Below are 25,990 nucleotides of genomic sequence, written 5' to 3'. Positions count from 1 at the left end.
AAGAGACGGGGGACGTTTTAAACTTTTTGCTCAACGAATCAAGTGTTCCATCTGTATAACGTAAAATCACTCACTCATTGACAAATACTATTAAACGTTGTTCTGGGAAAATTTGGGTTCAATTTCTCACGGTGTTGGAATTTACAGGATAGACTTGCTTCAGGCTTATAATCGGAATGAAGGGGAAATATGTAGAGACTTCAATGCATCTATCTAGACTGACGAAAGCTCCTAGTGCTGAGGTGGGTCGGTCCTATTTCTCACGAAGTTTTAACTTGCTTTAGGATTGTAATCCTGAAAATAAGGGGAAATATGTAGAGACTTCAATGCACCGATCTAGACTGCTAGACCATGTTTTCGTCCACATCCGAGTTGTGGAAGATGGGGTTCTTCCTCACTATGCTGGACTGACGAAAGGTGCTAGTGATCAGTGGGCCTGTCCTATTTCTCACGAAGTTTTAACTTGCTTTAGGCTTATAATCCTGAAAATAAGGGGAAATATGTAGAGACTTCAATCTAGACTGCTAGACCACGTTTTTGTCCACGTCAGAGTTGTGGTAGATGCTGGACTGACGGAAGCTGCTAGTGCTAAGTGGGCCTGTCCTACTTCTCAGAGTTTTAACTTGCTTTAGGCTTATAATCATACAGATAAGGGGAATAAGTTGAGACTTTAATGTAGACTGCTACACCACGTTTTCGTCCACATCAGAGTTGTGGTAGATGGGGTTCTTCCTCACTATGCTAGACTGACGGAAGCTGCTAGTGCTGAGGTCAGTCATCATTGACGGTGGTCCGCTCTGTTGAGACATCATCTCGGCAGCCTGGACCTCGATACCGATGTTGTCGGTCTTCACCGCTTTGTGTGCTTTGTTGTCGTTGGCCTTGTTCTTCTTATTCTTCCTGAGACTGAAGCCTCTGCTCGGTTTCTAAAATAATATAGAAATAATCAGTTAGGCCATCTTCTGTCGATCTTTTGTTAGCGTTACGGCTTTCTGTACTTTGTTGTCATTGTCCAGTCATTATTCGGAAGGTTAGGCATTCAATCGTATACCATTTATGTTCTGCATACCTGCATGTTCTTGTCAGCAGCGCATTTCTTCCACTTGCCGACGGCGGCCTTGGCCAGCTGCGTCTCCTTCTCCTTCCTGGTGCGATGGCGCTTGTAGGCGATCTCGATGAAGATCAGGAACACTCCTGCCACAATGCCTCCAGCAACAAGCATGAAAACACCTGGAAGGGAAATTTTTACCGGAAAGGGATTTCAGTTTTTGAGCCTTTGAACCCAAAATCAAATTGTTGTTAGTAAGAGTAATAATGCAATCAAAAATCATCATTACAGTGGGTCATCCATTGCTTTCCACCAATCCCACTGCCAAGCAGCAGAATTATTCTGATATCAGCACCATGGACAGCACCATTCCATGATATCAGTATTTACCTATTTCCTGTTCAGCTGTGGCCAATTGGAAGGAACAAACTACAAAGGGAGGCTTTATCTATTTATCAATTTCTGTCATTATTATCAAAAATAATTGAATTGGAAAAAAACTTAGCAGAAAATGACGGGTATGTGCTGCGTAGTGGTTCGACCTTACCTGCCATGTTTTCGAAAGTCAGCGTTGCGGGTGAGTTCTTGCTGGTCTGGCAGTCCTCGTAGCGGACCCACTCGCGGTCCAGCTCCTCCATAAACCCGCTCTCGTGGAAGCTGAGGATCTGAAGAGAGATCTCCTGTCCCCACGGGCTGTCCTTTCGCATTCCAATCCCAAAACCTAGACAGTAAGGCAAGGCGGTAATAGGCAAGGAGTCCTAATATTCTGTGTTCGAATCCTTACTAGGTCCCAATGCTTACTTACTTACTTACTTGTCCCAATGCCCTTGCAGTTAACACCTACTGCCTCACTCTGATCATGTAAAAGTACTATATATCTGTCCTTCCACATCCCTATCCCAGACCCTAAACAGTCAGGAAAGGTGGCTAAAGGTTCTTACGGAATCTAAAGGTTCTGGGTTCGAACCCCTGGATTTTTGTTAGATCTGCAGAGATCTCCTGTCCACACGGACTATCCTTACGCATTCCCATCCCAAAACCTAAACAGTAAGAGAAACGTAAAGTAAAGTTAAAAGTCCTTTGCCTGTTTCAAGCTGTAGGGGTAGTGAGTTGTTGATCCAGTGTGTCTAAGGCACGGCAGAGACATCACTTCCACCAACTTTTTTCCCCTCCCCAACCCATTTGTTAAGTTTAGAGGTCTGAGCATAAGTCTTTTCAGGTTTCTTCTCGCCTCCTGCCTTTTATTTGTTTGTACATTACATTACGTTTCATTTCATTTCTCTATTGTTTATGTTTTTGTGCGAATAGATAAACAAATAAATGAAACCTGAGCGGAAGAACAGTTCCCCGGCTGTCACCAGGTCGCAGTTCCGAGAGGCCTCGAAGTCCAGAACGGCGGAGTCCCAGATGAACGCATTTAGCTCACTGCACATGGAAAATAACAAGATGATTTTATAAAGATACATGTATTTCATTCAGGTTGTTGTTAATAGATTGAAGCTACGTGTATGCAGGAATCTTAATCCACTGCAAAGTCAGTACCGCTGATAGTTTTGTATAATTTGCTAATATGCAAAACATTATCTTCTCGGCGAAGGTAATAATGCAGGACGCCAGGGCCAAACCTTTGAATTGGTGTTGGTGACAGACTGTTCTACACGCTCGTTCTCATCTAAATGTACACATTTTGTAATCTCCGTTACCGATTGAAATAAGACGTTCCTGGCATTAGGATATGCCACATATAGGATGTCAAACTGTAGTTTTTATGACGACTTAAAACTTTTCTAGCTTTTAAAAACGGCAGTTGCGTGCCTTATATGTGGCATATCTTAATGTCAGGAACGCCTTACTTTTAACGTTAACGGAGATTAGAAAATGTGTACATTTAAGTGAGAACGAGCGTACAAAGAAGCAAATAAAGGAGGAAACTGGAACTAGAATAAGGTGGATACCGAACTCATAAGGTCTAATAAGTACCAACGTACAACAGTTTTACAGGAAAGACATTAAGATGTGCTGCCTAACCAGCCTAACCCCCTGGACAGAGCCACAAGGAAGAGCGGTGTGAAGACTAGCCGACTGCTGCCCACCTGTGTCAGGGACCCCGGCAGCAGTATAATCAAACACTGCTACTAGCCTGACGAATCGCGCTCCTAGTGGCCAGCCGGCCTGTAACCGCCATCCCCCTAGCTGGGGGTCAGTAACCTCCGGCCGAGAGCTTGTGTAAATACAGGCTACCACTGCTACTATTTACCCTTTTTTCACGGCGGCAATGGCGTCTGCCGAGTTGTCGTAGTTGTGCTTCTCCATGGCCCTGTACATGGTGCTGAACTCCACCTGGCGGCGGAAGTACATGTCCACCGAGCTGCCCTTCACTGTGGCGTAGATGAACTTATCACTGGGGTTCCTCAGCTGTGGAAGCAAAGAGTTTAAACAATCAACCAAAAACTTTCGAAAATAGTTTCTTTCATCAGGTTGGTAGAACATAGGATATTTGGAGTTTGGAGCGGTGAGAAGCATTACTCCAGTCAGAAGCTCTGAAGAAGGTGTCTGACAGACGGTCCCCCGAAAGTGCGAAATGGAACGAAATGGAACGAAATGGAACGAAATGGAACGAAATGGAACGAAATGGAACGAAATGGAACGAAATGGAACGAAATGGAACGAAATGGAACGAAATGGAACGAAATGGAACGAAATGGAACGAAATGGAACGAAATGGAACGAACTAAAACAACATATGTAACATTATGAAATTAAATACCAGTAGATAGCGAATTATTAGGGGTAGACCGGAACAGGAAGCATTTTAAATACAGAAGTGAGTGGTAAATACATAATATAACGTGTTTTATTTCTTGAATTGATGAAATAATATTAAATACAACGTTTTTGTCGCGTTTGTGTGGCTAGATTCTTCCCTGAAAATGGAGACGCCGCGAGCAAAGAGATCCGCCTCTCTTGCTTGTGTACCAACGATCTGCAAATGAACTGCTGCAAATAGCAGGGAAAACAAGCAAACGGAAATAGTATTGCAGAAGTTGATGGTAATATTGCATCTCCAAGAGGGCACGAGGCAAGCGTAATCTTATTATGTATACAGCTAGCGTGTTTGCGTGTTGTGTGAACCGTGAAATACATGCATTGCTCGTTCACACCCTCCCTTTGTTTTGTCGTGAACAAGGAAGCATAAATGTCCGTGTTTGAATGGAGTGTGAAATGTGTGAAATGTGTGACGCGCCGCAGAGCTTCATTTAAATATCATTAACGGAGGGGTCCATTCAGGGGTCAGGGGTCTGACTTTAAGCCGAACAATTGGAAAGATATGCATATGCTACGTACCAGTTATGGACTAAAACCGTATTTAAATAAATGGAAAGTCGGGGTTTGATTCAACCTGTCGGCAGCACACCCACTGTTCCGTCGCGCTGGCAACAATGCCGGTTTATTTGTATGCGGGGCTCCATTTGGGGGAGAGATTTATAGATAATAAAATAACGCTTGCCTCATGCCCTCTTGGTGAATTATGAGATGCACTGTTACCACCAACTGTATAATCTAGTCCTAACTTCGATACTCAGTTCCGTTTGCTTGTTTTCCCTGCTATTTGCAGCAGTTCATTTGCAGATCGTTGGTACACAAGGAAGAGCGACGGATATCTTTGCAAGCGGCGCTTCCATTTTCAAGGAAGAATCTAGTCACACAAACGCGACAAAAATGTTGTATCTAATATTATTACATAGATTCAAGAAATAAAACACGTTATATTATGTATTTACCACTCACTTCTGTATCTAAAATGTTTCCTGTTCCAGTCTACTCCTTATACTTCGTTATCTACTGGTATTTCATTTCATAATGTTACATATGTTGTTTTAGTTCGTTCCATTTCGTTCCATTTCGTTCCATTTCGTTCCATTTCGTTCCATTTCGTTCCATTTCGTTCCATTTCGTTCCATTTCGTTCCATTTCGTTCCATTTCGCACTTTCGGGGGACCCCTGACAGACACCGAAATGTCAGTAGGTGAGTTTACCCGGTTGTGAAAAAAGAAACTCCAAACATACAATTAACAAAAAGTTTATACACTGGTCGTTTGCTACTTTTCATCCCTGAAATGTGACGGGGGACGCCACAGGCTATCTTTCACATTTGATTGATTAATACTTTTCCGTAAAGACACCTAACAGAAGTAGTGGGCCATTTCAACATTGTGCAGGTTTGGGCCCCCTAGCATCTCGTTCTGGAACTGCAGGGGCATTTTTGTGCAAACCTTTGGGATTCGAACCCAGGACCTTTACTTCTAAGTCATCAATTAGCCCTGACTTACCCTTGCATCATTGATGCCGGAGATGCTGGCCTCTTGGGGTCTACTTATGGGATTTGAACCCAGAACCTTTACTTCTAAGACATTAATTAGCCCTGACTTACCCTAGCATCATTGATGCCGGAGATGCTGGCCTCTGGTCTGTCCAGCACCAGGAAGGCGGCCAGGTTGGCTGTGTAGGAGGCCACAATGATCATGGCAAACCCAGCCCACACCATGCCTAACACACGGGCACTGAAACTGCGAGGGGTTCCTGTGGTAGACATGTAGAAAAATCAATCAATGAATTGATAGATCGATCAACAACTCAATCAATCATCAATGGACATCAATTACTAATGCATGGCAGCTGTAGACATTTTTCTGCAGGATGTTTCATTTTCGGAACTTGACCTCCAGTTGGCTCTGATGACCCCTAACCCTAAAGAAAGCAACATCTGAAATCATGGCAAAGAACAAGAACATGTTGTTGCAACATATAATGTGTATAGTTTTACCCTGTATTCACTTATTGGTCAAAGAGTCAACGTGCTTAGTTAAACTCAGTCCTTTTGTTTGCTCATAAACTTGTAAAACACTTACATTGCATTTAGCGAACTCTGTTTGTTCACACAAATAATGTGAAACGTTGCTTTGGTGCTATAGCATTTTGCAAGGCACTAATGACCACCATTGGTGGCATATACATATGTAGGGGTGGCTACCGGTTCGCTGGACCCGATTCGGACCTTTATAACATCGAAGAACCGAGTCCAAAAACCTGTATGCCTAAAACCTGAGTCCAAAAAAAACTGAACAAAGTATAAATATAGGTTTCTATTTTGTTTGATAAAAAAATGTTTTGAGTCTCCCCTCTGACAAAAAAAGGCATTTGAAATAAGTGTAACATGCAAATATCAAACACTGGTTTATCTTGAAAGTCTTCTCACCAAGAAAATTTTATAGTCGTGCGTGTCAGTATCAATTCTCTATACGTAATATTGGTCTAATAAAACAAAACATCAACTAGACAGGATCAGGTCCAGGTTCAGGTCCAGACCTGAACCTAAATCTCTGGACCTAAACTAATATAGGACTTGGACCTTATTAAGCCAAACTGGTATCCACCCCTAGTGGCATACCTTCTCCAATCCCACTGTTGAGCAGCACGCCCCATGAGAACCACATGGCACTGGACAGGTTCAGTGCGTCCTCTTCCTCCTCATCGTTACTGAGCTTGAAACGTCCGAAAGGACTGAAGCGGTCCAGCAGGTACAGCATAAGCGCCACAACGTGGACAGAAAGGCCCACCAGCAGCCACAGGGTGCTCTGGAAGGGCTGGAGGAACGAGTCCAGGCTGCTCTTCTGGGTTTCCTAAAGTAAAACAAAATGGTTTGAAAATGAATGAAAGTCTTTTTATCAAAGTTCTGACACGAATTGAATATACAACTTCACAAATCATGCTTGCAGCTCTTGATCCTTAAATATGTACCAGCTAATCAAATTAAACCTTGTTAAATTTTGTTATGTTAAAAACGGCAGCCACTGCTTGCAACTAAACATTATATTGAGAAGCAAACAGTGCATAACCTTCGTGATGATAATATATGATGGCAGATTACTGTTGAATGATAATCTTTGCTTTATTTGCTTCTCAAATGAACATTTTTGTGAGCCACAGGGTGCTCGGGAAGGGCTGGAGGAACGAGTCCAGGCTGCTCTTCTGGGTTTCCTGATGGATGAAAATGGTTTGAAAGTTTTATTTATAGTGCTTGTAACACCAATGACAATCACATCTATGGAATATTGAGCCTTACAAAGCATGCTTCCAGTTCTCGACTCCTACTAGGCTAAAAGGTTATCAAATTAGATTTTGTCCATGACGTCATGGTAATCATAAACATTGCAGGAGGTTTGGTAAGATGGTAAGGCTCTATGTTTGATATCATGAATGATTGAGACAATATAGGATGTCATTGGGCAGTGTATGCTCAAGTTATTGTATGAGGTAGACATGTTTGGATGCAGCTGAACAATAAATGTAGGTACAAAGCCCCAATTAAGTTTAAGATGAGGTATTAGTACAAAGTTAGGAAAATAAACTCCACAAAGAAGGACCTCACCTTTTTCACCAGAATGGTCAGGCCCTGGTACTTGAAAGGCTTAGAGAACTCTATGTACTGGGCACGCTCATTGTTGATGGTGAGGGGTGCCACGATCAGATCTGCCTCTCCTCTCAGCAGCTCCCCGATCATGCCATTCCACTCTTTCTTGTTACTGTTATTTGCCTGGGTGAAGATCATACAATTGTTCTTTTTATTTATTTATTTATTTAGTTATTTATTTATTTATTTATTTATCTTATTCTGTCATGTTAACCCAGGGTAGCCTGCTCAGTGATTAACACTGCTTTACAGAGGGGCCCTTCGTTACATAAAATAAAGTACGTACTCACTCACTCACTCACTCACTCACTCACTCACTCACTCACTCACTCACTCACTCACTCACTCACTCACTCACTCAATCACTCACTCACTCACTCTCTCCCATAACACAAAAAGAAAATTAACAATCATACAAAAATAATAATAGTTGTGACAATGGACTTGGCCTCATCCTCTACTGTACTGTACGTACTCTACGGCTGTTACTCTAACTACGGAATGGAACGTGAAGGCTCAACCTTAAGCTCTAGCTACACATCTCGTTTCTAGGTCATACAACATCCGGGACCTCTACCGGTCTCCTCCAACAGTTTTACACTAGGTATCATCTAACAGTTCTACACAGTGATTTGATTTTGATTTGATTTCTTTGACTGCATACAAAAGTATATACAGCCAGGGCTACCCAAATAGCTGAAGGCTATTACAAAGGGTTAGCCCTGGGAACAGTATTCAAAGTTCACTACAAATGTATTAAAATTCCATATCAAGGACATTACATACTAGTACAGGTATCAGAAGAAATGGATGTCTGGGCATAAGGGTGGAACTATTACGACAGTCCCCAAAGTACTGTAATTCTTGATTTGTCAACTGTAATATAATTTTAGCTAATTTAACGGTCACTAGTTAACCACTAAAATTTCATCATAGCAAATATCAGATCACCAACATTTAAGACAGTGATATTTGTTCCAACCGTTAAAATCAAGTGCCGTGACCTACTAGTACACCTTTTCCCCCCAACCGCCATATTTTCCTGCTGCTATATTAAAGTGATTATTTTACAGTACACTGCTTTACCCTCTCTTGTGTTCCAAACTTGCCGTCCTTGACCAGGTGGACGTCGTACGTGAAGTTGAGCTGCTGGGCTAGTCGCTTGAGTAGGTTGATACAGAACCCCTCGCAGCACTGCATTTCTCCAGCATTACTCCCTGCATAGAGAGCGTCATTGATGCATGGTTTAGGGCGATGCACGAGGGGTGTTCAATAAGTCCTCGGCCTCACCCAGAAATAAGATTTTATGCCGATTCATGGCATGAAGAACTTGACCCACACAGCTCTAACCACAGTGCGCCCTCGTTTTTCTCGTCACTTACCTAATGGTTTTCAAATGGACGTCGACTAAAAGGTATTGGCCACAATAACTTGAAGTCTGGTGGATATTGCTAAAAGATGTCACACTACATAATTATGCCACAAAATTTGAGTTGTGGACCATATTTCTGGGTGAGGCCGAGGACTTATTGATCACCCCTTGTAAAAGGTCATATATGAGTTTAACTGAGGGTTTTCACCATTCACCATCACTGCATGAAATGGCCTCAGATCCTGATGTATTATGGACATGGAACAGTACCCGAACCGATACGATGCTGTATTGTACTAAGTCTTACACAACTCAAATTTACCTGTATTAAGCTGCATAATTATGCAAGTAGTAACTTGAGACCAAATATGTATGGATGTCCCTCAACCTGCCGGGGAATGGATTACTTAGCCACATCACTTCAGTATTGTATCTAATAGGCTGTGAACTTGGAAATGTTGAATTGTAATATAATAACACGATGCCTCAATTCAACATTTCCAAGTGCACAACTCATGAATTTCAAAACAATACTGCTTCAGAAGTAATCCATTTCCTTTGGGGCAGGCTGTCTAAGGGACATTCACTTGCATTTGCAGGTTAATGCGAGTATATCTGAGTTGTGTAAGTGCAGTATGGCTCCGTAAAAAATATCCGCTTGGATTCTTTTGGATCTTAGGTCCCGGACCAACATGTGCCATGACCGGAGGACAATTTCTGTGTTCCATGTTTGGACACACCAGGATCCGAAGCCTTTTCGTGTAGTGCAGTGTTACTTGTAAATGGAGGATTGCATCTATAATTGCATAAGGGCCAGAAGAAGTTGTACAGCAAATGTTTTTTTCCATACTCGGTCAAGACATAATTTTTGGCAATACCTCAGGGGGGAGCCTATTTTACGGTCAAACCTGTACAAGTGACCACCTCTACATCAGGACCACCTGGCCATTGATATACAGTCAAACCTGTACAAGTGACCACCTCTACATCAGGACCACCTGACAAATGTGACCACTTTTTGGCAGCCCCTTTTATAATTTTTCCATCGACACATTAGCACTATGAATCCTCAGTCTATATAGTGACCACCTGTCCACACAGACCATATCTCATTCGTCCCTTGAGTGGTCTTCTTGGGCAGGTTTGTGTGGTCTCCTTGGGTAGTTTTGACTGTATTTGAGAATGGAAGAAGTCCATACCATAATTATTGGTGTCATTGCAGACCAGGCAGGGAACTTTGGGGTACAATTAACAGTAGCATACTATAGTAAGCTTTTCAGGCCCAGAATAGATTGTACAGCATTTTGTTCCCACACATGGTCAAGACAAATTTTTTGGCAAAACCTCAGGGGTGCAGCCTATTTAATTTGAGAATGGAAGAAGTCCATACCATAATTGGTGGCATTGGGGACCAGGCAGGGAACCTGCTTCTCCCGGCATGACCCATCACGCTGGGCGTCCAGCACGTAGATGAATGGGTGCATTTCTATAGTCACTGTCTACGCAAAGAGTACCAGATAGAGGAATCAGTAAATCTACGCAAGCGAACGCTCCTCGTGGTAGAGACTCTAGGTCAACCGCTTCTTGTTTGTTTATCGTGGGGTCATGTGGCATAATGGTGTTTTTAGCCCAGATCCCAGCGGTCCGGGGTTTGAATCCCCTGATGCCAACGATGTTGTGCCGTTGAGAAAGGCATGTTACACGACTATCCTCACCCAACCAGGTGTTAAAACGGGTATATTATTTGTGTGGGTCACGACACCAGCAATGGCTTCCTGTGTCCCACGTGTATTGCACCGCATTGGGGCCTTCTATACATTTGAACTAATTAGTATGCCAAGGTAGTTGTTTGGTACCAGATTTGTATTAGTAATGGTGCTTGGCAGCAAAGAGAGTGTCATTAGTAAACACCTGTCTTTTGCGACTACTTTTCATCCCTGAAATGTGACGGGGGACGCCACAGGCTCTCTTTCACATTTGATCATTGAGTTACTTTTCCATAAAGTCACGTAACAGAAGTAGTGGCCAGGCCATTTCTTCTTAGTAACCCTGTGTAGGTTGTTGCTTGTTCTTGAACTGCAGGGTCATTTTGGAGATGTTAGGAACAGTGGATTTTCATGAGTTTGGGCATGTAGGTACATGTAGCTTAGGCCACACCAATTTAATTTCTTGGTTAACGGATTTTTATTTTCAACAACAAAAAAATTTAGAAAAAAAAATCATGAAAACAGAAGGCTGGCCCAGCCTTCTGTTTCATAAAAAATTTTTTTCTAAAATTTTTTTTTTGGAAAATTAAAATTCGTTAACCAAGAAATTAAATTGGTGCGGCCTTAGACAGAGAATGTACACACTCAATTATTTCCACAGCCAAAAGTGTTTTGAATCTTTTTCATGATTTTTTAACAGGATGCCTGGATGGAATGTCTTCATATTAGGTATGTTAGCAGGTCTTGGTGAGACCTCAAACTGATTAGATTTTGGGCACCCTAGTTACAAAATAAAATGAATAAAATGTTGAGGTCAATGTTGAGTCTCTACCACGAGCAGTGCCGTAGAAATCAGTGAAGAATACCCTTACCATAGACTGTATTGTTAGGCGCATAACACGGCACAGCACGCTCCATACACAAGCCATCCGACTGCACTGGTTTTATATAGACGAAGGGATGCGACTCTATAACTACAATCTACAGGGAAGAGACACACGCTTGAAATGAAAGCAGAACAACCGGCAATCAAAGTCACGTTAATGCTGTGAGTGTATCGTAGCTTGTACAGAGCATGTCAGCAGAACGTTACGCTTATTTTTGTTATACCTGGGCCACAAAAACGTTTGATACGGGTGTTCTGGACCGATGATAACTTTGGGTTATCACATGGGCATCCTTAGAATATTTAGAATGCATTTTGAGTACGCCAGGATTCGGTCGTTGGAGTGTGCAGATGTTACAATTTTTTTTCGATGACACCAACTTTTCTCAATTTCTGGTGGATTTTGCATTGAAACATGTTTTTTCTCGGGTGGGTATGACATGAATAAAATACAACACAGTGTATTCCGCATCACCCTCAGTTCCAGCCCTCCCAAGGGTCAGATCGCCTTCTGGCTAATGATCATTGGGCCATCCTACCCATGGTTGGGCTGGTACCTCGAGTCATATGGAATACCGTGTATTGTATTCTATATGCACAAGACGCTGAATCAGCAACAACTGGACACCGTTTAACCCTCAACCAGCATGTTACCTCAGTTGCAATGTTGAGTTGTTGTTTTACTATAGTTACAAAACATTATGGTATTGGTTGGATCCCTTAATGCTTACGATGTCTTTTCCGACATTTCCAACATGTAGAAACTATCTATAGATGGGATATCGTCCGAATATGTATTATGGAAACATGCCCTTATACAATATGTTCTGCTAAAGTGCTCTTGTACAGTAGCATAAAGGAATATCACACTGAAATGTATAGGTAAGCATAAATGAAGGGGTTTGAAGCACAGTAAAGCCCAGCAAAGCCTTCCACAGCTTATTCCTTGTAGCATACTATAAATCTTTGATTAGGTCACACCGATCAATTTCTCGGTCCTTGGATTTGAAAAACATAACATATTTGCTAATATTGCTAATATTTGCTTTCAACATGAAAACAAAGTCCTGGGTAAAGTCTGTATTTTCAATCCTCAAGTATTCAATCTTCAAATTTTCAAGTAAACTTTTGTTTGATATGCGCTATGGGTTGATAAAAATGTAATGCAGGTTCTGTGAAAAATAACTGAATAACCAAAATGCAGCTCTGAAATGACTCAATCGAACATCATGTGTGATGTAGATTTATCAAAGAATGATTACTGATCCTCATGAGGAAAACAATAATTTTCAGAGACTGTAGTTGATGTGAATGGCAATTGAAAGCAAAGGCTTTATGAACTAATTGAAAGCAAAGGCTTTATGTATGTATTGGTATTGGACTAAATAGTATGTTTGGTAAAATTTTACGGTTTGAACTGCATATGCGAAGTGTAATGCATTGTTATCAATTTATCAGTGTTAAATGCCATTGAAACATAATAGATGTGAAAATGGTCGTGAGCATGGTCTGGACAAGAACTGTTTATAGTCAAGTTAGGGGCCTTCACCTTCACCTTTGACCTCATGCATGTGCAGCTCAAACCATGAACTGGCTTATTGTCTTTCACTCTGTTTTTGTTTTCCTTTTTTTTCTTTAACAAAAAAGCAAGTTTACTTTGAGTCTGGTGGAGATGTTGAATCCTTCTGGTCTCTTGGTCTCTCCTCCTGGCCAGATTATCTGGTCCCCGTTAATCTTGATCTAAAGATTTAAACAAAAAGACATGGTCATGATAATCATTTCAAGACAAAATCAAAGATTTTACACAAGGCCGAAGAAGAAAGGGTCGTCCAAAGATGACCTGGCAGCAGACAATTGACAGAGATATCTAGACAGTAAATAGGAGATGGAAGGATGTGTATCTGTATCTATATAGCCGGTACAACCGCCATTAGGCGTAACACACCAGCTTCGCAAGCATGCAGTGTGGCAGCAGCTGGTTATATTACACCGAACGGTCTGTTACACCTAGTCTTTGCATATCTGACTGCAACCGTTCTTTAAAGCTACTTAGTGAAGATGCTCCTACAGCACTTGATGACAACGAGTTCCATTCTACTAATATGGAAGAAACGTTCTAAAGATGTGATGATACTGTATGTGATGAGACTGGCTGTAGACAGAGCGAGCTGGAATCTTCTGACTGCCTCATTCGCCGCACAAGGTGGGAGCTTCTAAGTCTAAGTCTAAGTTATTACGGCTGAGGCTACAAAACGCACATATTCTCTCTCAACCTTCAGCCTGTTAGGGTAGCTGTTTGGCACAAAATTTGTATTGGTTGTTGGACAGCAGGCAAAAGTTAACTTTCTTGTCTCTGTTCGAAGACTGAGGTTAAAATGATACTAAAATCAACCCTTAACATTACCCCACCTGTGTGTCTCCAACATTGGACCAGTTTCCGACAGGACGCAGTCCTTTAGCTTTCTGCACATTCACAATGGTGTACTCGGCAGAGTCTCTGTCTCCGACGTTATCAAATCTCACCACGCCAGTCTGCCCTGACAGTTGGGTTCTAATCAGATATCTGAAGAAATATCAGAAAAGGCAGAAGCATTTCATGTCAGTATGATGTCCTTGAATTACGTTGGTTGCAGAAATAAAAGGAAAAAGGAAGTTACCCAATACAAGCAACAGCACAAGTTTTGTAAATGGTCAGACATTTCAGATGGCATTCACTATCTTTCATATTTGACTAAGATGCTATTTCAAACTTCTGACTGTTTCAAAACTAATCCAGTTGCTTGTCAATGAGTAACTGTCAGGCTAGTACAGACTAGGGCATGGTACTTCTCACAAAGCTACCATACAACACCAGACATTTCAGTACTAGGGACAGCACAACACAACAGTCAAATAGTCAGTATTACAACTAGGCACAGTGTCCAAAGCTGTCAGTATACACAATCACTGAGCATTAAAATGACACGTCTTTATCATAATCTACAGTCAAACTGGGATTCGGCAACGATTCAAAGGACTGAAGAAAAATGGTTGCTGAGGAAGGCCATTGCTCAAGACAGGGTGGGGCTAATCATGTAATAATGATGAAGACTGTTTTAATGTGACAGGTGGTATCATCAACCAGATTTGACTGTATCATAAATTCAATACATAACTTTAAGGCAGCAATCTTTAATCAAAGGCTGCAAATGTTTAAGAAAATTGTTTTTCGTGGGGTCGTGTGGCGTAACGGCAGGGTTGTCGGCCCAGAACCCAGCGGTCCTTGGTTCGAATCCCCTGATGCCACCTATCTTGTGCCCTTGGGAAAAAGACACTTTACACGACTTTCCTCACTCCCCCCAAATGTAAAAACGGGTATACGTGTGGGTCCCGACACCAGCAATAACTGCCTGTGTCTCGCATGTATTGCACTGTTGTAATTCCGATAAAATTCACCAAAAAAAAAGAAGAATTTAAGACGAAAACTTAAGAAAGATGTTTACTCGTAGAATGCTCGTCCGTTTTTCCAGTATCCAGTTTCATTCCGGCAGCCCCTTGGTGGTTCCGTGACGTTCTCCTTCCCAAACATGGTGGTGAGGCCGGCTTTCACCACGGCGACCGCATCGTGGATGTGGGCGTCCTCGTTGGAACCATTCACTAGCTGTAACCCTAGGACACCTGGGTACAAGGTAAGATGTAGGTACAGGGTAAGATACAGGTACAAGGTTGCGGTGGTTTTATGTTTTTTGCGGTGAACTCTTAACTGCACACTTAAAACCACAGCAAAAAGCCCTTTGATTGTGTGACTAGCGCTACTATTGTTTCAAAAACGAACTCTAAACCACCGCAAACACTCCATTTTCTCCCTACCACAAAATCAAATCCCTGCAAATATTTCTGCATTTACAGTAATAGATGTATTAATTTTGTATTTGTATTCTATTGAGAATGAAACAATTCATCACACTGGGTCAGCCAAGGCAGCTCTTACTGGTATAATGTTAGATGTAGGTACAAGGTACCAAGTACAATTAAAACTCTTCAACTGGAGTAAAACAGAGTAAAAATCATTACAATATACATTAGAATACAATACATAATGATTATGGTTATGGAAAACAAAAAAGACCAAAAAAAAAAAATCTATTCTTACCCTCAGGTGCAGAGTTCAAAGCCTTCCCAGTGACAGCCTGCTCTGACACGATCCAAACAAACCCGTATCTGGTCATGTTCAGAGCCTTGGCATCCCTGTAGAACACTACGCCATCCTCCTCACTGGAACAAACAAGAACACACGTCTTAGCTTAGAACACTACACCATCCTCCTCACTGTAATAAACACACAGGTCTTAGGCCACACCAATTTAATTTCTTGGTTAACGGATTTTTATTTTCAAAAAATAAAAACAGAAGGCTGGGCCAGCCTTCTGTTTTCATGATTTTTTTAAAAATTTTTTTTGGGGGGGAAAATAAAAATCCGTTAACCAAGAAATTGAATTGGTGTGGCCTTAGCTTGAAAGTTCATTTGTGTTGGTAAAAATCATTCTGATCAAAGTTTAACTATTATTTCCAACATAAACATTGAGCTCGCCCATTTTTTGGCAGACCAACTCCAGGTACATGTACCTATAAGTAGCTACAATACCATAGCAGACATTTCAGCACACAGGACAGGCACACACTGTATTCAGTGAAAGGAAGGTGATCCCGATCCAGTTTAGCACACTGAAGAGCTATTCTTCCACTGGTCGTGACAGAGAAGACAGACACTATGTACAGTATTTACAGGTTCAATGTACCAGGGAAATTCCCCTAGCTCTTTTCGACAAGCACAACGACCAGTGGACCACGGCTTAATGTCTCGTCCTAAGGACTGCGACCCTTTCCAGTAACGTGCATGTCGGGTGAGCCACACAGCCGGCATCAAACTCACAACCTCTAGTACCAGAGGCAGGGCCACTAACCACCAGACTACCTAGTGTTCAGTGTTACAATGAAATGTAAACGATGATGATAAAGATGGCGTACCTGCAGTACAGCAGTAGTACTCTGGACTCCACGTCTTCAGTCTGAGCTAACAGGCTGGTCACGTTGTTGGTCCCAGGCTGGTACGGGAGGTACTTCTCAATCTGTCAAAGACATGATTATGCATTTTAATTACTAGTCAAGCCTGTCTCTGTGATCTTTGAGTGCAATGCTCTCGCTGTAATATAAGGAGAATACAACACAGTGTATCACCCAGGCTGGTACGGGAAGTACTGCTCAATCTGTCAAAGACATCATTATGCATTTTACTTACTGTAATTCTTGTTTCTTTCACTGTAACTTAATGTTCACTGTTTTCACAGTCACCTCTGTACCGTGAACTTATTTATCATCATTGTGAAAAAAAACTGTTGTACCTGTAATTATTTATGATTCCTTCACACATCCGTTCTGTGAATCACTTGCCGTCACCGGTACCCACCCTTAGTATTATGGTTGAATAAATAAACAGAAACTGAACTGACCTTGACATCGGAGTCTTCCACGAGTGTCTCAAACTTGTTGAGCATGGCTCGTCCGTCGCGGTCGCTGCTAGTGATGAGGATGACGTGTTTCCACTTGAAGTAGTTGAGGATGGAGAACCACACGTCAGCCTGCTGGGAGTACGGGGGGACGGTCCTCAGGAACGACTGGTGAATGTTCTGGAGAAATGTAATCAGTATACAGTCAATAATGATAATATAGTAAGTTCAAGATGTCCTCAGAAAAAGTAAAGGACTGGTAGATATTCTGGAAAAGATATTTCCAGTAAGCAGTCTTATGATAACAAGATTTGTACAGTGAGTACAAGCTGTCCTCAGGAACGATCGGTGGATGTTCTGGAAAAATACAAACCATAAGCGTTCAATAATGATTTATTACAATAAGTTCAAACTGTATCCTCAGGAAGGACTAGTGGATATTCTGGTACAAATACAACAAGTAGATAGTAAACAACAACTACAGTAAGGTGGGACGGCATTCAGGAACGACTGATGGATGTTCTGGAAAATATCATCGGCACACAGTCGATAATGGTTACAATAAGTTCAAGCTATTCTTAGCTAGCTAAGAATGAATAGTGGCTGCTCTAGGAAAATATAAAGTAAACAGTCAATAACAATCAAAGTAAAGAAGGGACTTGGTACATCCCCAAAATTCACTGAATAGCTGCTTTTCTTGCTCTCATTTACAAAACATGTAGGTGAAGTCAAACCACAGTGAAAGGTTCTCCTTATTAATACTGGCTCTTAAATCAATTATCTACTTGTGGAATTAAGTCTATTAATATCTGATGTACTTTAAAAGCAAGAAATGTGAATATAACACTGCACGAAATGGCCTCGTATCCCGGCGTATACGTACAGGGATTCCTCCGGAAATATTCCACATCCCGGTGCGGATTTAGCGTATCCGTTAAAACTAAGGGAAATGCTAAATCCGCACCGGGATATGGAATATTTCCGGGGGAATCCCTGTACGAATACGCCGGGATACGAGGCCATTTCGTGCAGTGTAAGTTGAAAGCCTTAAAAAAGCATCATGTTGAGGATGACTACTTATCTTCAATGCAATGCAAGGCCACAATTGACCATTTCTAGGCATTGAGCTAAGTGTATGGAAGACTAAGATGATCATACTAGGAGATAAGGCTTCCAAGTTGTATACGGCAGGGAAACAGTTATCACAGAGAGAGATCCATAGTTTGGAACTCCCGCGTCGTGGAAAGAATAAAAGTTGAAAGCCTACGTTACCTTGTCAGAGAAGATGGATTCCCTGTTGCTGATCCCGATGACTGGGATCCGGTAGAACCCGGATGTGTAGGACACGGACACAGGAGCGAGGTCAGAGTTCGTGGGGTGACTGGCAATCACCGCATACACCTTTCAAAAAATATGACAATTCAAAAATTAAAGTAATTTTGTGCAACAATTATATATGATACAATGTATACATGACATGTCCTAGTGGTAAAAGCAGTAATGGAACCCTGCTTTTGGGTATATGGATTTTGTGAATCCGTTGGCCTGAGTTTGATCCTAGGTTCAGCCCCAGCTCAGACATGATGTACAGGATTGCATTCGTCATTTTGTATGGCGGACTTAAAACCACTTTTTGCCCGCAAATGACTGTAGCGCTATTATTGTTTCGAACGCGCAAACTTTATTTTCTCCCTACCGCAAAATAAAAACATGCGAACTTAAATGCATTAATTTTACAGTTACTGTAGTAGTTCATTGGAAACTCATATTTGCGGTGTGATGACTGCGAAAATGGCAAAATAAAGTCAGTCTACAAACATTTCAAGATTTACGGTAGGCTGAGCTTAATGAGTTCCTGATTTAGATGTAATAATGGCCATGAAGCTCAGGCGGTGTCAGAGACAATTAAAAATCCAGACTAGCAGCAGCAGTCTCCAGAGTGCAATAGCTCCTCCCGCTGGTACTTAACCTGGGCAATCAGGCTGTATGTAGGTCAACAGATGCTACACATGGTACTGTAAATACAGAAATGTTTGCGGTGGTTTTATGTTCGCGGTTTTCGCGGCGACAGTTTCACCGCGAACTTAAAAACGCCGCGAACATTTTTGTCCAATACTGTAGCAGTGTGTGACTATAGCACTCCAGCGAACCTAAAACCTCCGTTAACACTCCATTTTCCCCTTTGCGCGAAATAAAAACCACGCGAACATAAATGCATTTACAGTAATCAACAAACAGGGCACACATTCATTTTTGGGAATAGTTGCTAAAAAATTGGGTCAAGTCCAGCCAAGGCCTTTCTTTTCCTTTGAATGCTTGTTTGGCCCACATGGCTGCTTTTCAACATGGTCGAAGTGGAGGTGTCATGGATAAGAGTCATTTTGAAGAATATGTTGTAACAATAGTACCTCATTGTACACTTACGTGAGCAATTGATACCATGTTATACACTTAAGTGAACTATTACTTAACCCTGTGCAAATATCCGATGTACCAGTGTATCCACAGTCAAACATTAGGTGCATGTCTGCACTAAAGTGCTTATGCATCCAATTTTCAGGCCCAGAACTTAACAATTGCGATATGGCTACCTAGTTTCTATTTCAAATTGCTTCTATGTAAAAGAATCCAACACGCTTGTCGAGAAGAGTAGGGGTGATCCGGTGTGCTTGGCTAAACACCTGAGGCCTGAGCCGTGGTAAAGCTTAAATTGCACTTCTAGCTTTTTCACGGATGTATACTTCATTTTCAGACTAAAGTCGATCAGAAGTAAGAAGTTAAGAAGTATTCAATTCATGCTTATAATCAATGGGTAAGGATATCTCTAATGCCAACTCTTGACTTAATGCCAATATCAAATAAATCCAATTTGAACAGTGAAAAGTCAAATCCACAAATCCATATCCAACCAGTCTTGTATTTTTTAATGCAAATCCTACTAAAATTGACTTTCCAGCTCTATTTTCGTTATTGATCAAATCTACAGTCTTGAATTGCTATTGAGCTATCCATAAGACAGTAATATGAAGGAAAGTATTTCATTTGTGCCAGTGAGGCCAATATTCAGGCCTTTACGGACAATTGGGCAGCTAGACGTGGTGATTTTAACAAATAAAATGCTTCTAACATACTAGGTATGCCCGGCGTATAACATAAAGAATTGATGCTGGTTTGGCAGTTGCTGTTATACTGAAAAGTTGCATTAAACTGAATTCAAAGAAAGGAAATGTTATAGGATGTATTCAATTTTATTGAATGATTTCTGATATTACAGCAATGAGAGACTGTGACTAGAATATTTTTTCACTATTTTCATACATCCTGTCTCTCAATTTGCCTATTGTGATGCAAGACTTATTAGACCGGTAAGTTTTGTATGTTCAATGCAATTGACTGAGCTGTTTAAACCATGCAACATTATCTGACTCTATATGATTGAATAGTTCTATTTTTGCACAAAATCAATAGACACTGACACAAAATCAATAGACACTGAGTAAGAGTGTGTTGGCCGAAGAACAAGAAATGCATCCCTGTCCCAAATGCTACCACAAAAGACACAAGAAATCAGCACACCAGGCACCAAATTTTGTTGAATTTTTACATTCAATTTGACAAATGGGTAAACTGTAACAACCTGGAGTACATTAGGAAAATCAGAACAATTGTCACAACTGCTGGTGTCAAAATTTGGGGTTCATTTATATCCTGGGAGGTGCATGTGAATCATTTCAAATTTTTCTTTTCAAATCTGAGAAAAAAAATTAAGTGGGCGAGTCTGAGAACCAACATCCTTATTGTTCCAGGGACTACAATTTGACCTTGGAGTTTACTTACCTTCCATCTATTTCATCTTTTATAATACCTCTTTGATTAACTGTGGCCTTGATGCAGTGACTTTAATCCGCCAATGAGGATAATGTCATTAACGCAATGCATCATTCTTTGAAAGCCTTTGTCATGTATGCCGGATCACTAGACTAAGTATTAATCATAAGGAAGATCCTGATAATGTATTACACACAGTGACCCGTCTGCATTGTGTACTTTTCCTATCAGAATTGCTTGGGTATTAAATTTTGGGATATCCAGTCCTGCTGCCAAGCTGAACACAATGTTAAAAGACTTCATGTGACCAAAAGATCACTGGTTCAATAACTCATCAACGAAGAAATGGACACATACATGTACAAGTTCAACATACACAATCTCCATTTTGTATAAAGTCAGACAAATCGTATTTCTTGATTTTTGTGGGAAATGAATGAATTGGGTGAGAATAGGAGAAGGCGTTCTATGGCCATATGTCCCAGCTACAAAATCAACATTTTATGTACCAGACCAGTCAACATCTCAAACAATGAAATTAGAACTTAATGCATGGGTAAATGGAAACCTTCACAGCTTCAATATAATTTTCACAAAACTTGGCCTTTCTTCAGCTATTGGTACTGAAATAAAAGGTCGTTTGTGGCGTTGATTCTAACAATGTTGGAGAAACATAAGATTTGGCTATACTTTACTCTTCCATGCCAATGCAGTGCACAAGGGAAGCACAATTAACCGGAAAATCTGAAAGCCAAGTAACTAAATTAGTGTAGCTCAAAGGGCAGTAAGATATCAGCACATATTACTTTGTATTTTGTACATGTAACACAAAGACCAGTATCCTTGCAGCTCATATTCTGTACATGTAGTGAACATAGCCCAGAGTGACTTGGACTGACGGTAAAATGACATGCATGCATGGACATAAGTATCATGGAAAACATATGCAATCCGCATAATGTTTTCAATCAGATGACAGATAAAAGATGAAATAGATCTAGAAGATTGCGATCTGCCATTGATGGAAAGAAATTATTTTTGTCATATACATTTTACGTTGCATTAACGTATCTCCCGGCCAGTTGGATATGACACTTTACATGCGTTAAATGGAGCATATCAGCTACAGATTGCACAAAAGTGCCGCATCACTGTGTTATTTCACAATCATGATACATTAGGCTTGGATAATTCAATAAGTTGTTTCATGTTTCATTCATTGAAATGTACTGTACTGTTGCTGAAATGAAATATCATTTGTAGGGTTGACAATATTAAACTGAATGGTATTGATTTATATTGCATTACTGTGTTATTTCACAATCATGATACATTAGGCTTGGATAATTCAATAAATTGTTTCAAGTTTTATTCATTGAAAGGTAGTGTACTGTTGCTGAAATGAAATATTATTTGTGGGGTTGAAACAATATCATACTGACTGTATAACATTACTGTGTTATTTCACAATTATGATACATTAGGCTTGGCTTATTCAATAAAGTGTTTTATGTTTTATTCATTGAAATGTTTAAGAAGTCATTTTCTTTAAACCTGTACTGTTGCTGAAATGAAATATTATATGTGGGGTTGAAACAATATCATACTGAATGGTATTGATTTTTATTGCATTACTTTGTTATTTCACAATTATGATACATTATGCTTAGATAATTCAATAACTTCTTTTATATATCTACACATTGCAGGCTTCTGAACATCATTTTTGGAAAACCTGTACTGTTGGTGCTGAAATAAAATGTCAATTTTCAGGTTGATTTATTGTTATACTGAATGGTATTGAGTTTTATTGCATAACTGTGTTATTTCCTAATTATGATACATTAGGCTTAGATAATTCCAAACAGTGTTTTATATATGATATTATATATTGCAAAAGTCAAACAGTTAATTTTCTGCATCCATTCTCAGTGCTGAAATTTCACCTGTAGGGTTGATATGAGAATGGTATTGTCTTTTTATTGCATTACTGAATTATTGCATAATTATGATACATTAGGCTTGACAAATGCAACATTCTGTCTTATGTTTTATACATTGCAAGGCTCAAAACATAATTTCAGCATTTTAATATCAGAACATATGATATTCAGACTTACATGTTCCAGACTAGCTTGGCCTGCACCAATGATTTTTGTCTATTAGCTGTATAGCTGTTTGATGCTATAATATGTAGATTATTACATTTAAAGTAATTAAAGGATTTGTCCCCTATATTTTGCATTGCATACTTAAATTTCAAAGGTCTCTAAAACCTGAAACTATGAGCAAAAATCTAAGATAATGATAAGGTCTTGTTTCTATAACAAATGTGTTTAAAAACCAGGGTTCAGGGGTCATGTGAAAATGCTGTTATAAGGCCTAAATATGGATTTATTACTTTAGCCAAGAAGGTTATGTTCTCTAATAATCTAATTTTGAAGTCCTTTGGGGGAAAAAGAACCTACATTAGATAGTATCTGGGATGTTTAAAAGCTGGGAAAGCAGTAAAGTGTGGTTTTAGCCACATGTTCCATCATTCTTTATGGTATATCTCACAGGGTTTGACTGCAAATTGCACACAAAAACTCAAGCTGTTCAAATGATAATCAAGCTGAATAGCATAATAGCAATAAATAGAACTGACTGCAAAGGGATGTGCTCCTCTAATTAAGATGCAATTAATATTGATACCAGAATTTCATTTAGTTTCCATGACTTGATGTGTCTAATGAATGTGATTGAAATGCATGGATGCAAGCATTATCTAAATCAAAAACTTAATACACAACAATGCATGTGTATACAAACACACACAACTCATTATTATAGCTGCATATGCAGAATTTGGACAAATGCTGACATGTTGTTTTGCATCCCTTTTAAAAACATTTTTCCAATGCATAGAAGAGTGTCTATCTATATATCAAGCGGTTATAATAAGAGTTTGTAATAAACTATTAACATATTCCTAAGGAAATATCATTTTTTCTACCTAATCACAACATATGAAATAGTCTTGCTGATGTAACATGCAATGAGTTTAAACACCTAAAAACAACATTTTTACAATAAGAGATCAGGGTTGTAAAATTCACAACCACAAGTAAATCTCCCCTGTTTGTTCCCCACCCAACATGCTGATTATTTTCTCTCTGTGTCCAATACATGACTATGAATAGTAGAAGACTACGTTTTTCCGTCCCCTTTCTTGCACTGTTTACAAGTTATGGGGTGGATATTTTGTCATGATTTGAAATCTTGCGTCAACCGACCTGTCCCTGGTGCTGAAAACCATGAGACTGTTTCAAACGTCTGACAAAATATCCACATTTTCCGTCCAATTTTCGAAACATCTTAAAACTCAAGACGTTTACCTTGAAATAGACTCTGCTTAGGTAGAAATTAGGTACAATATTTTGCTATTGATTGTTAGAATTATCATTTCTTAGCGCATTTTTGTTACGACTTCACACCCACCTTCTGTGACACCAGCTTCTCGCAAACCAGGAGGGCCGTTCGTATGGGGTTCGCCTCCATGACCAGGGATGTCGACTTGTATCCGGTTTTATTCACCGCATCCGCGAAGACATCTTCGTGTTGTCTTGAGCTGAGCGTCGCCCCGATGGTGATAATCCTGGGTGCTGTAGTCTGGGCGTACACTACCGCCATGACGCAGGAGAGACAAGCGAGGATTGTTGGAACGGCCGCCATGTTGGCTTCGCCTGTCGCCTGGAATCTTACCACAGGAATATGCGCGGTGCGATCTTTGATATGAGAAAGCGCGCGCTCGCATTCGCCGCGCGATTTTCACCGTAGCTGTTCAATTTCCAGCGAAATTATGACAGAAACCTACCGTCAAAAAGGGACCGCAGACGATATTTTCTGTCAGCTGATGAAAAGTGTACGTCATACATCCAGGATTGTCCCGAGAATGCCCTCAATTTGCTGCGGTAAAGCTATCGTAAAACAGATGTGACCGGGCCGGATTGGCCTAACTCGGCATTGATTCTTCAATTCCAATCAAATCTCCTAGTTCCTCCTGCCCATGGCAAGCATCAGATCGCCGTCTGAAAAAAAAACATAAACTAGAATCTTACAGGATCGCGTTGTGACCTAATGATAAAATCTTGCACAAACGCGGTGTAGAAAAAATGCTGACTTGAAATCTTCCAGAACGCGCAGTTTCCTCGTTGGATACATACACAGCCTCAGACAAACGACTGTCTCGACCTGACTTTGCAAAATTTAGTCTCAACTTGGCGAAGACGTTAGCTTATTTATGTCTGATCAAGGAGGTTTTATATAGACTCCTCCTAGGATCCTTGGTCTGATTCAACGCAGTGGAATAAAGAATTACATTGAACACACGCGGCTAAACGCGCCTTACAAGACTAGGAGGAAATCAACACTTCGGAACGGGGCATCGGTGAATTAGAATATTCATCAACTTCATTTTGATCTGTTGGGGTTTGAACGGCTAAGCGGAACGAATCCATCTCTATCTACATGTAAATTTGTTTTCGTCTGGCCTCAAAAAAACACGATCTCGTTTCACTGCATTCAAATAACAATCATAGTTTTTACGACTTTTCGGAAAATGTTTTTTAACCAAAGATGATGACCGACGCGTGGAAAAACCTTGTACTATAATGGGGGACAGTGTCAACTGTCAAGAGAGCAATTGTCGTCGAAAACTCGCTTTAATTGCCGTAAAATTGGGAGACCTGTAGATGTAGAGAAGGGATAGTGTCTTACTGTCGGGCTACTGCCATTCATTGCATCACTCCAGACATTTTCTTTCCTTTAAAACTGAAAAGTAATGCTAAACTTCTTCATTTCGCAAATTTGAATTTTTGATTTTCAACATTACTCGTACACGGTGGTCATTTCAAGCTGCAATTTAAATAAAAGAATACCCCTTGACTCATCAATAGGTTTTTCCACTTTTGCTTAGAAAATTGTGGAAGTTAAAAAAAAAATCGCATATCGAAAAGGAGAAATTCACTTTTTTGGAGCAAGGGCTTCATGAGAGGACTTGGAAAATGTTAAGATCAATTCAGCCAATAACACGAAAAACTTACAGAGCTTGAGATACATGTAAGGCATGGTGTTATTGGCCTCTGCCACTCGCAATTTCACAGTAGCAACCTTCATCCATGTTATTCCGGGAAACAATTACTTCTTTTCCA

General features: G+C 40.4%; 1 protein-coding gene and 1 long non-coding RNA gene across 3 annotated transcripts; one reads left to right on the top strand and one right to left on the bottom strand.

The window, feature by feature from the left end:
* Positions 1-224: 224 nt before the first annotated feature.
* LOC136421804 (glutamate receptor ionotropic, NMDA 1-like) lies at positions 225-25,206 on the bottom strand. Of its 2 annotated transcripts, none has more exons than XM_066409369.1 (18): positions 24,279-25,206; positions 18,243-18,371; positions 16,974-17,150; positions 16,492-16,592; positions 15,617-15,738; positions 14,967-15,141; positions 13,894-14,047; positions 13,141-13,224; positions 11,471-11,579; positions 8,607-8,737; positions 7,479-7,643; positions 6,498-6,729; positions 5,481-5,629; positions 3,306-3,463; positions 2,376-2,473; positions 1,596-1,769; positions 1,070-1,230; positions 225-926 (listed from the first exon to the last, which is right to left on the bottom strand). In XM_066409369.1, the coding sequence occupies exons 1-18, from the start codon at positions 24,510-24,512 to the stop codon at positions 684-686; spliced, it is 2,796 nt and encodes a 931-aa protein (XP_066265466.1). In that variant the 5' UTR covers positions 24,513-25,206; the 3' UTR covers positions 225-683. The 2 variants fall into 2 exon arrangements, with proteins under 2 accessions (XP_066265466.1, XP_066265465.1); XM_066409368.1 differs by lacking the exon at positions 11,471-11,579 and adding an exon at positions 10,283-10,391 and having other exon boundaries at positions 226-926; positions 24,279-25,204.
* Positions 6,981-15,735, top strand: LOC136421805 (uncharacterized). Its single transcript, XR_010753513.1, has 3 exons — positions 6,981-7,103; positions 14,994-15,152; positions 15,623-15,735. It is a non-coding gene; the product is annotated as an uncharacterized lncRNA (long non-coding RNA).
* Positions 25,207-25,990: the final 784 nt, after the last annotated feature.

This window comes from Branchiostoma lanceolatum, chromosome 16 (assembly GCF_035083965.1).
Source record: "Branchiostoma lanceolatum isolate klBraLanc5 chromosome 16, klBraLanc5.hap2, whole genome shotgun sequence".
NCBI classification, from domain to species: Eukaryota; Metazoa; Chordata; class Leptocardii; order Amphioxiformes; family Branchiostomatidae; genus Branchiostoma; species Branchiostoma lanceolatum.
This window is presented reverse-complemented; position numbering and strand designations above follow the sequence as displayed.

Bases quoted from the DNA above. Each gene is read 5' to 3' on its own strand.
- LOC136421804 (XM_066409369.1), bottom strand. From the start codon at position 24,512: ATGGCGGCCGTTCCAACAATCCTCGCTTGTCTCTCCTGCGTCATGGCG. The intron at 11,580-13,140 runs GTAAACTTGCTT...TCTTCCCTGTAG, and splicing joins ACATCTCCACCAGACTCAAA to ATTGTAGTTATAGAGTCGCA. The intron at 6,730-7,478 runs GTGAGGTCCTTC...GTTTTACTTTAG, and splicing joins TGACCATTCTGGTGAAAAAG to GAAACCCAGAAGAGCAGCCT.